The sequence below is a fragment of the Equus caballus genome, chromosome 14 (assembly GCF_041296265.1).
Source record: "Equus caballus isolate H_3958 breed thoroughbred chromosome 14, TB-T2T, whole genome shotgun sequence".
NCBI lineage: Eukaryota > Metazoa > Chordata > Mammalia > Perissodactyla > Equidae > Equus > Equus caballus.
This window is the reverse complement of record NC_091697.1, coordinates 47,508,840-47,521,362: the sequence shown is the minus strand read 5'-3', so window position 1 is coordinate 47,521,362 and position 12,523 is coordinate 47,508,840. Positions and strand designations below refer to the sequence as shown.

The following is a 12,523-nucleotide window of genomic DNA, read 5'->3' as shown; positions in this document are numbered from 1 at the left end:
CTGATGTGATGTGGTTAGATGATGCATTATTAGAGTTTTCACTGGAGTTTCCATTCTTACCCTGGTTTACCACCCTTCCGCCAACCACTTGTCCTCAACATGCTCATTTAATCACATAGTGATTCATTAAATCAAGTGTTTACTGAGCCTCTACTCTGTGCAAGGCATGCAGGATATAAGCTTCTGTCTTCCATTATCAGTATTTTTAAAAATTCTTCTCAGAAAATATTTAGTAAGAGGACTTACAACATAGTTGCACAGCATAGCTTAGGTTCTAGAACCGACAAACCTACCCAGACCACCCCTTGCTAGCTCCCTGACCGAGGAAAGGGGCCTCAGCTTTCAGTGCAGTTTCAAAAGCTTGTGTAGCCTGAATAAGGTAACCAACACCAGTCTGGAGCCTGCTTAGCAGAGTGGTTAAGGTTATGAGATTGGTAGTCAGGTGGGCCTGGGTTTGACTACTGGCCCTGATGACCTCTGGCAAGTTATTTAACTTCTCTGAGCCTTAGTTTCCCCAGCTACAGAATGAGACTACTACTAATAACTACCTCCCAGAGTCTTTCTGAGAATGAAATGGACTATTGCAAGGAAAGCATTGGGCATGGTGCCTGGCTATCATGGACCTTCAATAAATGGCAGCTATTATTATTATTATTACTATTATTTCAAATGTAAAATCACATAAACACAATGAAGCCCAGATGATTAATGGTCTCAAATCCACAGACCACAGGGCCAGATTTTCTCTTCCGTGTTTCACTGTGGCTCAATTCAATTATTCCTCTCCTTCTCTGTTATAGTTAATACAGAGGGTCAGCATGTCCTGGGTTTTAGCCTTGCCCTGCTCTTTCATCAAGGTTCCCACTGCTTCCCTGTTCCAAATAACACAACAAAGAGTCTCTTGATCAGAAAGGGCGCCTTGATGTTCTTTGACCCCCTCGTTTAGAATAAAACTTGTCTGGGCATTTCCTGCATGAGGGATTGGGCAAACAAATAGCAATTTAAAACAGAGTTTAAAGGACAGGCAAGTGAGGCGTAACCTTTCACGGCAACTTTCTGCTGTACACCTCTGTCCTAGTTTATGGCATTACAGCTAAAAAACATGGGTCTCTCCAAATTGAATGTAAAGGTAATTGTCATATCAGGCCTATTGTCACTTTTCCTTCAGGCCCGCAGCATGACCTGCATTTTCTCATTTCTGGCCCTCTTCTGAAAATATGTGCTCCTACAAGTTACAATATGGTGTGAAAAAGAATAGAATTAATGAGTTTTAAAGTGAGAAGATAATTCACAATGGATCACAGTGTTTAGTTTTTGCCTACTGCTCTGCTAAATTCTGAATAGGGCTATGGAGAAGACAGGAGAAAGCAGAGGCAGAATACTTCTTACCAGCTGGCACTTTGGTCCCAAATTCCAGTATTCTTTCCACAAACAATTGATATTTACTGAGAACCTGTTATATGCCAAGCTCTATTTTTTTTTGGCATTAGAACTACTGTGTTACACTCAACATAAACATGGCCCCTGCTGTCTTGGAGACCAAATCCTAGTGGGTGAGAACAAGCATTAACCAAACCATTGCGCAAATAGATGTAAGATTGCAACTGTGAGGAGGGTGTGAGGTGCCCTGAGAGGTCCATCCTTGGGACCTTGATTTCATCCTCATGGAAGCCAGAGGAGGCCCCTCCGAGGAAGTGATGCCTCCACTGAGATCTCAGGGGCTGAGGGCAAGGCAGTGGGGAATCTGGAGAACATTCTAGGCACTGCCTCTGGTAGGAGAGAGCAAAGAGCAGATAAGGGGTAGCTGGATGGGCTGTGTGTTTCAGGCAGAGAGAATGAGGAAAGATGAGGCTGAAGGGACCAGGAGTGGCCAGGCTATACAGTGCTTTCTAGAGCAAGCGAGGAGTTTTGGTTTTATCCTAAGTGATGAGAGGCCATTGGAAGTTTTTTTGAGGGGGAAAGTGTGACAAAGGGGTGACGTGATTTGCATTTCAAAAATATCAAGTGTGTGATCAGTTTGGAAAGAGACATGAATGGTTGTGAGCAGAACTTTATTAAGAGTGTCTTGTTGGAGTCTGATCATGACCTTCTCATTCCTGTCCCCTAACCCCTCCCAGGATGGGGACATCACTCAAGTTCGAGGAAGCCCCTGGCCCATTTTGTGACAGCAACCCATGGGAGGTGAAAGTGAGTCCCATAGAAAGCATCAAGTCCCAAGAGATGGACTCTAAAGAGTGATAAAATTCACTTCTGCTGCTTTCCAAGCTTTTATTCTCTTAGCTTAAATTCATCAAAAGGGCTTTTCCCACCCCCAACCCCACATGTGAATTAATGAACATCATCAATCTTCTCCCCTTTCTGAGTGAGTCTGAAAAATGGTTTCCAAGGTGGGGAATGCACATCTCTGAGAGGTGTGGGGAGAAAAAACATTCAAACTATTTATATTTACTTTTTATCTAAAGAAGGTAAGAAATTAGGCTTTAATAATATTTTTTAAAGAAATTTCTATATTAATTTTTACTAAACTAGTTGACACTGGCACTCTCACTAGGCAAGGCAGTCACTAGACAAATGTGGTACCCAACAGACCCTGGAGTAAGCGTGATGGAAAGTGACCTCACTTTACCTAAAATGACAATGGCATCTTGGCTTATTCGTTCCCTTTCAGCATATTGCAAGGTATTGCTGTTTACTTGTGCCTGGTCTAGTGGATTTAGAGATGATATTGCTTAGTTTTAATTAAACTAATCTCTACAAAATCTGAATACTTGGCTTTATAAGATTTTTTCAAGGAAACTATGGATTGAGGATAACACCAATAATAGAAGCACAAGAGAATCCATAAGAAAAAGATCTGATTTTTTCTATCACTAGAACAAGCTGTTCTAAGCTACAGTGCAGAGCAAAAACAATAAATACCTAATCATATCTCAAAAAAACTCCTCCAAAAAATTAAAATTATGAGTATTTGAAATATGGACTTATAACTGTTACTGCTAACAATGTACCATTAAAATATAATAAACTTAAAATTCCTTAACACCTTTAACATTTGGACATCTTAAGTGTTCATATTCAAAATTTTTAACTTAAGTAGTACACAATCAAAACAATTTGGAGACCATTGCTGCAGGGCCAGCTCTGAGAAAGTCAGTGAACAGTTCTCACACACCTGTGGATACTGGTTATGGGGGAAAGTGCTTTCCATCTCTGGCGGAGGGCCATGGTTCTGAGTGCTGTCCCCATAGATTGCCTCTTTCCTCATCAGGGACTCTTCCTCAGCCTCCTCTTTCTGCAGAATTTTCCTCATGAAGTCTCTCTTGTCCATTGGAGTTCGAATGATTTTCAGGTTATTTGTGTAGATGATTATCTTTCTAAAATCTATAATGGGTGGAGACTAGAAAAATGGAGAATGAGCAAACACCAAATACAGGGCTGCAAAACCTGTTCAACATCCCAGGAAGTAGGAGAGAAGGAACTTCTACTGTCCAGCGCTTGCAATCCCATCAGACCCCAAAGAACAGTTCACTCCCTGGTTTGTTGTTCTCTCTGAAAACTTGAAGACCAGTTGTCTTCTTCCTGTTGATGGTAACCAACCAGAGCTGAGCCTAATCAAATAGCTGAAATGTAAGACTTCAGGGCAGGATCCACAGCTTCTGTTCCTAGTATATACCACAGTAGCTGGTGCAGGGTTGGACACAGTGAGTACTTAATAAATACAAAGGAAGGCTTTTTAACAAATAAATCTCTCTCCAAAATTTTTACGCAAAAATAATAATAGTAGATACAATTTATTGAGTTATTATTATTATTTATTATTATTATTATAGTGGAAGGCATTTATTGCGTGTCTGGCATTGTGCCAAGCATTTTAGGAATATTACCTCACTTCCCCCCAAATAGCCCCATAAGGTAGATGCTGTGATTTCTACATTTTACAGAGGAGGAGACCGCATCTCAGTGGGGTTAAGAGCCTTCCAATGTTACAGAGTTACTCAGGGTTTGTGGCTAGGATTTGAGCCCAAGTCTTACTGTAAAGTCCATATTCTTAGCACCTACACTGCACTATTTGCAAGCATATCCCCCCAAGAAAAAAATGAGATCATTTTATATATTTTTTTCAGTTGTAACTTTTTTTTATCATTCATATAATATGAAAATCTTTTTATGTCATAAATATACTTCTATAGCATCATTATCAATAGCTTATGTTCCCATGTATGGATTTATCATGTGTTACTTAATCATTTGTTGTGGAATAATTTGGGCAATATAACAATGCAGGAGAAAAGCATGTGGAATAAATGTTAGGGATTACTTAACCAAGAACACATATTTCTTCCCAGAGCCAGGACATCTTGGAGAGAGACAACATTGGATCCCAACTCCACTGTTCACCAACGTGAGATATAAGAGAGCCATTTGGCCTCCTAGAACCTCATTTTGCTCATCTGTAAATGGGCTGACATCTGATAGGCACCACCACAGACAACCTAGTTATTAAAATATAGAAATACGGGACTGGCCCGGTGGTGTATTGGTGAAGTTCGCGTGCTCTGCTTCTGCAGCCTGGGGTTCCCAGGTTCAGATCCTGGGCATGGACCAACACGCCACTCATCAAGCCACGCTGTGGTGACATCCCACATACAAAATAGTGGAAGACTGGCACAGATGTTAGCTCAGAGGCAATCTTCCTCACCAAAAGATAAAATAAAATATAGAAATACTTCCATACCAAGTGGTGAACAGGTGCTGACTGAGACTCTTGAGTGCCTTCCTGTTTGTCACCCCAGCCTCTCTTCAGGGAACCTCTAACATCCCAAAACTCAATAATGTAGAAGCTAATGCTTAGGCCCCCAGGTCTCAGGACCCTGCTGGCTGCTGTGCTGATTGAGCAATGTCCCTGTGGTTAAATGTTTTGACTCTCATCCCTAAGGCTAATTATATCAACTTCTAGGGGTAAGGGTGCAAGGAAGAATATATAAAACAGAGCTTGCAGGGGCTGACCCCGTGGCCGAGTGGTTAAGTTCGCACGCTCCGCTGCAGGCGGCCCAGTGTTTCGTTGGTTCGAATCCTGGGTGCGGACATGGCACTGCTCGTCAGACCACGCTGAGGCAGCATCCCACATGCCACAACTAGAAGGACCCACAAGGAAGAATATACAACTATGTACTGGGGGGCTTTGGGGAGAAAAAGGAAAAAAATAAAATCTTAAAAAAAAAAAAACAGAGCTTGCAAAAGCTGAAGATACTGTGCAAATAATGGGCATTGTTACTGCTGTTAGTACTAAAAATCATTCTTTAGTAGTGTAGACACACTCATGCTACACAACTAAGTACTCCAGCATGCAATATTTTATCTTGCTTTTATAGAACTGTATAAACCAAATCTATTTAGATGTCACAATTAAGCACTCTCTATTTAAAGCCCTCATGCATTCAGTCGCAACCTGGCTTGAGCAGGTCTTCAGGATCCAGGTCCCCTTCCTTGAAACACCCAGGGAGTTTTCAATTATTATTTGTGAAGCCACAAGCTCTCTACCTGGCCCTGTTTTCTCTTGTTCTCTTCAAGGGATCGTGTGGCAGCTTCCATTTCCTATTGTTTGATGCACACTGGATTCCTGTTTCACACTCTGGACTATCAGTTTCTGAACATCAGAAGATAAAGATGGTGGCACTTTTGGAAGGTTCCATTTCCACTTCCAGTAATAGCCAAAGAGGTTCAGTTACTAGGGAGCTTTTTCCACATATAGAGCTGGGTTTTTTCGAGGCAAAACTTTCAATATACTAAAAAAAATCTGCAATCATCTGGCCCAACCTCCTGCCTCTAAGCTAGTCAATATCTAAGATACCCAGCATAGTAAATTTACTTTTAATGTACTCCGAAGATGGAGGGTCCCAAATCACTTTAAGGTGTGTTTAAGTTTCAGTCATCCTGACAGCCAAGTTCTTCCTTGTGTCTAAGGAAATGCTCTGGGTGTAACTAAAGTTCACGTTATCTGGTTACAACCAATTGCCCGTGAGAAACACCCACTCTTACATTATGGAGGACCAGGAAGGAGCCAGGAATTTTTTTGTTTTCTTCCATAGAGCGCAAACGGCAACCAACGTGATTGAGCTTTCATAAATACTCTGATGTCAATGGCAACGTGCCTGCAAATTGCTACTCAGGCCCCCTGAAACCTTTCCGTTGCTCTGTGTTTAAATGTTAAAGGCAGGCAGACCTGAGTTCAAATTTTATTCAAGCATTACTTGACAGCTGTGTGAGATTTGTAAGTTATTTAAGCCCTGTGAACTTGTTTTTCCAATTTGTAAAACTCCTCCTCATAGAATTGTTGATGAAATTACAGATGAGTTTAGAAATTAGAAATACGATTAAATTACATAGTATGTAAAGTATGTTCAGTAAATGTTACTGCCCTTCCTTTTCCTTCCATTTTTTTTATGAACCTTAAAATTCCTTAAAATATTTGATTGTTTATAACCACTTTCTCTATCCATCACATAAAGCTTAAAAAGACTCAATATTTCTTTGATAAGAACCTGGTCATTATCACAAGGGTCGACTACATTTACTCACTGAGCATATACAATGTGCCAGGCACAATGTTAAGTCCTTGTGGCGTATTATCTTTTTTAGTCACCACAGTAATCTCTCTTAAGTACATACTTTTATTACCCTCCTATCACAAATGATGACATTGAAGCTCAGCAAGGTTAAGTGGCTTGCCCAAGCTCATACAGTAAGTGGGTAGAATGGACATCAAGCCCAGTCTAACTCACATCAGAGCCCTTGCCATTTTTTTAATTATAACTTTTGTGTGGTAAAATATACATAACATAAAGTTTACCACTTGAACTGTTTCTAAGTGTACAATTTAATGGCATTAGTACATTCACGCTGTTGTATAACCATCACCACCATCCGTCTCTAGAACCTTTTCTTATTCCCAAACTAAAATTCTGTACCCATTAAACTCCCCATTCTCCCCTCCCCCAGCCCCTGGCAATTATCATTCTACTTTATATCTCTATAAATTTGACGACTCTAGATACCTCAAATAAGTGGAATGATATAATTGTCTTTTTGTGACTGACTTATTTCACTTAGTGTAATATCTTCAAGTTTCATCTATGTTGTAGTATGTCAGAATTTCCTTCTTTTTTACTATTCCATTGTAGGTATAAAGCACATTTTGTTTGTCCATTCATCTATTGATGGACATTTTGGTTGTTTCCACCCGTGGGCCATTGCAAATAAAGCTGCTATGAACATTGGGATAAAAATATCTGTACAAGTTCATAGCCCTTATTTTTAATTGTTGAGCTTAACTGCTACCCAATGTTGCTTCATAGCCAATATTTACTTGGGATTATTTTACAATTGGATTCACAGTTGAAAAATCATGACTTCGAAGCTCTCATTTCCTTATTTTTTGTAAATACCACGTTAACAACCTGTTCCAGTGGGTGAAGCTGCATGAATCCATCCTGACAGCTCTCATACCCAGAGCTGGCTAAAACTGGAATGTGTCATTTGATCAGGGAACAAAGGAAGCAAGGATACTGGATGAAGCAGGAATCAATCTCGAACATGGTCTCTAGATTACTGTGTTTAAGCCAACTGTGTGGTGCTGCCATGAAGACTCAGTTATTGGGTTTTATAAATCCATGCCTAATCATACATTTACATAAATACCAAGTTTGACACATGATTTATGAAGGTCAAGCAGTTTCATATTGTCTACCACGGCCTTGTACAAGGTTTGTAGAAACTACAACTTTGTAAATTCTAAACCTACAAATAAAATTTAGTTTACAAGAGACGCTGTAAGCAGAAGACATAGCCAAGTACCTAGGATTTAGTAAGCACTCAATAAATCGTAACTATTATTGTTATTATCATCATTATTATTATTGGTCTTATACTCTAAAAAGGAACATTCCATAAAGCCAACAGCACAGGGAATCAGAAGACCTAAGTTCTTATTCTAACACTGCACTTAAAGACCCTGTGATATTGGGTCCCTTAATAACTTGGTGCTCAATTTTCCTCATCTGCAAAATGGGAATGACCATACTTTGGCTTTCTCTTCAAGCTTGTGGTGAAGACCCGATGAGGTAGTACGTGATAGCACTTTATAACGCATAAGTCACTCCACTAATATGACGGGTTGTTCATTCCGGCCCCCTTTAATACCAAAAAGAAACCTGGTATTATCCTTGATAAATGTGGACATGCCCATAATTATACTTTTATCAATGGCAGCAAGGCCAATACGTTTGTCTGCTATAGATGTATTATCTGTTCCCTTAGGACACTAACAATAAAAACGATTAGAGAGTAATTATCTGAATTTTACACTTTAAAGATGAGAAGATATCCTGGTGTGCTATTCATTAATAACCTGGTACATTATATAGTTGTATTTAATCTTAAAAAAAAAAAAAGGGCATTCATGGTCCCACTGGCAGAGAGTGTATACACATCTCCTATTAGTTTTTGGAAATCAGTGAATATTTTCCAGGCTCTTCTAGCTTAAAAGAAAACCATGCCTCGGCTTTTGATTATCCATGGTACTGGGGAAGATAATTGAAATTCACAGATAAAATACATGTTTCAATTGAACTATTAACTCAAACTTCTTCCCCATATAACATTTCCTCTGGTTGATTTGCTTTTCACCATCTCTTCCCAGGACTCCAACTGCCCGGTGTTCATGCTAATGAGCAATGGAAAGGCAAAATAAATATATAAATAAACAAACATTTTTTAAAAGCAGGCAGCAGGAGGGAGACAGGAAATAAAACAAGACGTGGATAAACCGCAAGCTGAATAATTGGCTGGAGCAAAATGAGCACCTTCAAACACTTAGCTCTTTCAGGAAACAAAACAATTCGTTGCCACATAATTTTTGAAAACGGCAGTCTGGCAGCCTGAAAACCACTGCATCTGTATTTAATATACTCGTCGAGATAACCCAGCCAAAGACCCAATTACAACTTATCACCTTGGATGGAATTTGAATACTATCTATGCTTATTGCATTTTCCAATAAATAGTCAACAAGCATGTTATTTTTGTCCCAGAAATATTATTCTAATAGCAGCTTCCCATTCGGTGCCCCTGTAGCTCTGGCTGGTACCAAAGCATGAGCAAATACATATTGGAAACATTTAGGTGTTTCTCTAAACACATTTTAGTTCTTAAAGCTTATACACCATGCACAATACCAACCTTATGGTCATTCGCCTTGTAATCATTGAAGAAAGGTTGGCTGCCCGCCAAAGTGTAGGCATTGCCCTCTCTAAACACGCTGATCCTTTGAGCAGTCAGCTTCGGGGAGCATGGTCGAGGTTTGGGGGCTTCCCCTGACCCATACACACCATCCATTGGTTCCAGGGCCTCTTGGAGAAAACTGTGAGGGTATTCCTCCTTTGGTGACTCTAATTCCTGCCCATCCTCAAAGACCTGCTTCAACACCCGGCCGCTGTAGGAGGAGGAGATTTTAAATCGTACTTTCCGGGGTTTGCTGTCACTCTTCTGGTCCAGCTTCTTCTCAGGGTCCTCCATCAGCAGAAATTTCACCCTGTGGTTCCCAGGCTTCAGTGTAGCCAGTGAAACTTGGGGCTCTGAGGAAAAGGCATTTTATTTTCTCTCCTCCTGCATATAATTAATTCAAGTCGGTCCTGGGGTATGCTCAGTTTACAGCAACTAACACCCACACATTAAATATTGATAGGTCTCCATGCAAAGGCAGGCAGTTGTGGGTTCATGGAGTGGATGGAGCATAAGACAAGATTGAGTCCCCTCTGAATCCCGAACTCACCCGTAACTTCACTCCAACCCTGGCTTTTCTTAACCTGAGCATGAGCAGGTTTCTTTAGACTGAACAAGTATCAATTCAATAAAGATCAGTTGCTCAATCGGTTAGCAAGTGTCCTGTCATTCTTACCAACAACTATGACCTAGTGAACATTTAATCGGTGCCAGAAATTTTTACATGCATTATCCTACTTTGTCCTCACAATAACCCTACAAATGAAAGTATTATTAGCCCTGTTTTACAGAGGAGAAAGTGAAGCTAGGAGCAGTTTCCCCATTTGTCTACTCTGTTACAGCTAAATAAAGGACAAAGCAGAGATTTGAACTCAGTTCTATCTGACTTAAAAACCCGTGACTAGTCTGGCAAGCGGAAAGTTTTCAAACTGTGTCTCATGGAGCCCTAAGACAGGAGGAAGCCATGGTCCTGGATTCTGGGCCTTTTACCCTTGCATTAACCAGAGCAGCTCTACTTTATATCTATTTTATATTTAAGATCTCATTTGCAAGCACAGCGCTAGGCCCCACTGCCTACTGTAGACAACACCTAGTTAATGCCCAACACTGTGAGCCAGTCACAGGGACGAATATCAGAGAAGCGTGAGACAGGCTTGAGAATGGCTGTCCTACACTCTAGGAAACAGATCTAATGCATATGAAATAATAGCCTCCTGCTTAGGGAGCAAACTGTCTACTGCTGACTCTCAGAATAGAGATTCTGGGAAGAGAGTGGTCCCTAAAGAGACGAGGATGGAAGAAGGCTTTTAAACGAAAGGGTCCTTGGTTTGGGTCTAAAAGAACCGGTTGGATTTGAGGAACTGAAATGCTGGAGGTTAAGCCTTTCTCCTTGTCTTTGCTGATGACATCATCATTTACTCAGTTGCCCAAACTGACTTCTTTCATATTCCTGCAGCCATTCCTATGAATTCTGCCACCACCCTGGCCCTAGGTCAAGCCCTCATCACTTCTGTCTTCAAAGTTGCAGTTGCAGCAGCCTCCCAATGATTTCCACGACCATCCACAAGTCCATTCTCCACAGTGACGCCAGGGCGATGTTTCCAAAAAACAAGTCTGCAGATGTCAATCTCTTGCGTAAAAAGTCCTTAATTTTCTGTGCAGCAGGCAAAGTTCCTCAAAACCTAACCCTACTTCCTTCCCATACTCAACCTCTGTCGCTCTTCTCAGTGCTGCCTGGAGTTGGTCTTCCAGGCACACTGACAAGCTCACCTATTTCTCAAAACCACAGGTGTTTGTCTCTTAGCCAGTACTCTGTTTCCTGATTGAAATGTGAAACTTCCACTCCTCCTTCAAGTCACACCTCAAATGTCACTGCTTCTGGGAACCCTTCCCACCTGTCCCAGGGAGAAGGCCATGGAACTTTGGACCTACCACCTTTAAGTGCTTCTTGCTTTCTCTTACCATTCCTGTGTTCCCCTCCATTAAACTGTGAACACCTTAGAGTCAGAAGCTGCCTTTAACATGTCTCCATCCCTAGTGTTTATCAAAATGTCTATACATTATAGAACTCAGTTAACAGTTGTTGAGTGAATAACTTCCAGGTGAGAAATCAAATAAGAAACTTTTGGAACAAGAGTTGAGCACATTTTGGGGAGAATAGTGAAGAGTGAAGATCAGAAAGTTGTAAAAAAAAAGTCTACATTTCTACTAAGGAGGGATTTCACAGTTATAAGGCCCCTGTGTAATCAATGCAAGGAATAAGTTAAACAGAGAGAGGTGGAAACAGCTTTTTAAAAAAAGAAAGATATGCTCTTCATAACATCACCACATATGTTCCTCTAGGTTCGTGAGAATGCAGAGCTGGCCCCGTTGTACTATGAATGGATTACAGGAGGCTGAAACATGGATTCTGAAGCCCTCAGGACAGCCAGATGGAGCCCCAGACTTCCAGGTGGTCACTTCTGACTACATCAGCCTCATTCATTTACTCCAGTGTATGGAGAAAATACCGTTATTTTCTATGTGTGCCATGCCATGAAAAAGATTGGAAAGCCATAACTAGAAGAATATCTTCTTCTATTCATCCCAGGAAACAGGTATTAATAAGTGACTGATAGACTATCTTCATCCAGAAGGACCAGTGAGCTGACTCCCACAGCTATTTGTCAAATGAGCATTTTCAGTTGCCCAAGGAATGAACACCGTTAACAAAGGTAGCCTTTCAGAAGGGTAGACTTCAATCAGAGCTTATGCACTGATGCATTTTGCATAATCATGTCTCTGCCACCTTGAATATTGTTAAAATTAAGTTCAAATTATGAAAATTGTCAAATTATTATTATAAAGCCTTATAAATCTTCATATCCTTGAACCTCACTAGGAAAGAAAATAACTGCATAACTCAGAAGAAATAACATCAAAACATTCACATTGGTTGCCTCGGGATGGAGGACTCTGAATGATTTTTTTCTTTCCCAGTTTCATTACATTTTAATTGTCTATGATAAGCTTATCTTACTTTGATAATCAGGGGAAAAATAAATGAAAAAATTTCATTCCTTTCGACTCAATAATTTCTCTTAAGGAAACAATTTTTTTTTTTTTAATTTTAAAGTTGGAGCAAAAGTTGATTTGATTCGGGCAGCACCAAACCAGGAGTGGTTAGGAGTGCTCCACCAACAGGAGCTCTGGGAGAGACTTTTATAGCGAAAAAGTGGAAGCAAAGTAAGGAAATTATTGGTTG

General features: G+C 40.4%; 1 protein-coding gene and 1 long non-coding RNA gene across 5 annotated transcripts in view; one reads left to right on the top strand and one right to left on the bottom strand.

Annotated features, from left to right (window-relative positions):
- Positions 1-12,523, bottom strand: part of GRXCR2 (glutaredoxin and cysteine rich domain containing 2) — a 38,985-nt gene that overhangs the window by 3,393 nt on the left and 23,069 nt on the right. For 3 of the 4 annotated variants that reach the window (XM_070233110.1, XM_070233111.1, XM_070233112.1), the window contains 2 exons: positions 9,238-9,632; positions 3,173-3,397 (listed from right to left, as the gene is read on the bottom strand). In XM_070233110.1, the coding sequence (XP_070089211.1) occupies positions 3,173-3,397; positions 9,238-9,573 (561 nt within the window). In that variant the 5' untranslated portion in view covers positions 9,574-9,632. Of the gene's footprint in view, positions 1-3,172; positions 3,398-9,237; positions 9,664-12,523 lie in introns of all 4 variants that reach the window. The other variant, XM_001503919.5, reaches the window with a different exon arrangement.
- The window catches only part of LOC138917287 (uncharacterized), a 55,756-nt gene that overhangs the window by 25,611 nt on the left and 17,622 nt on the right, over positions 1-12,523 (top strand). Inside the window, exon 2 of the long non-coding RNA XR_011425062.1 lies at positions 11,623-11,876. This is a non-coding gene — a long non-coding RNA (uncharacterized lncRNA). The remainder of the gene's footprint in view (positions 1-11,622; positions 11,877-12,523) is intronic.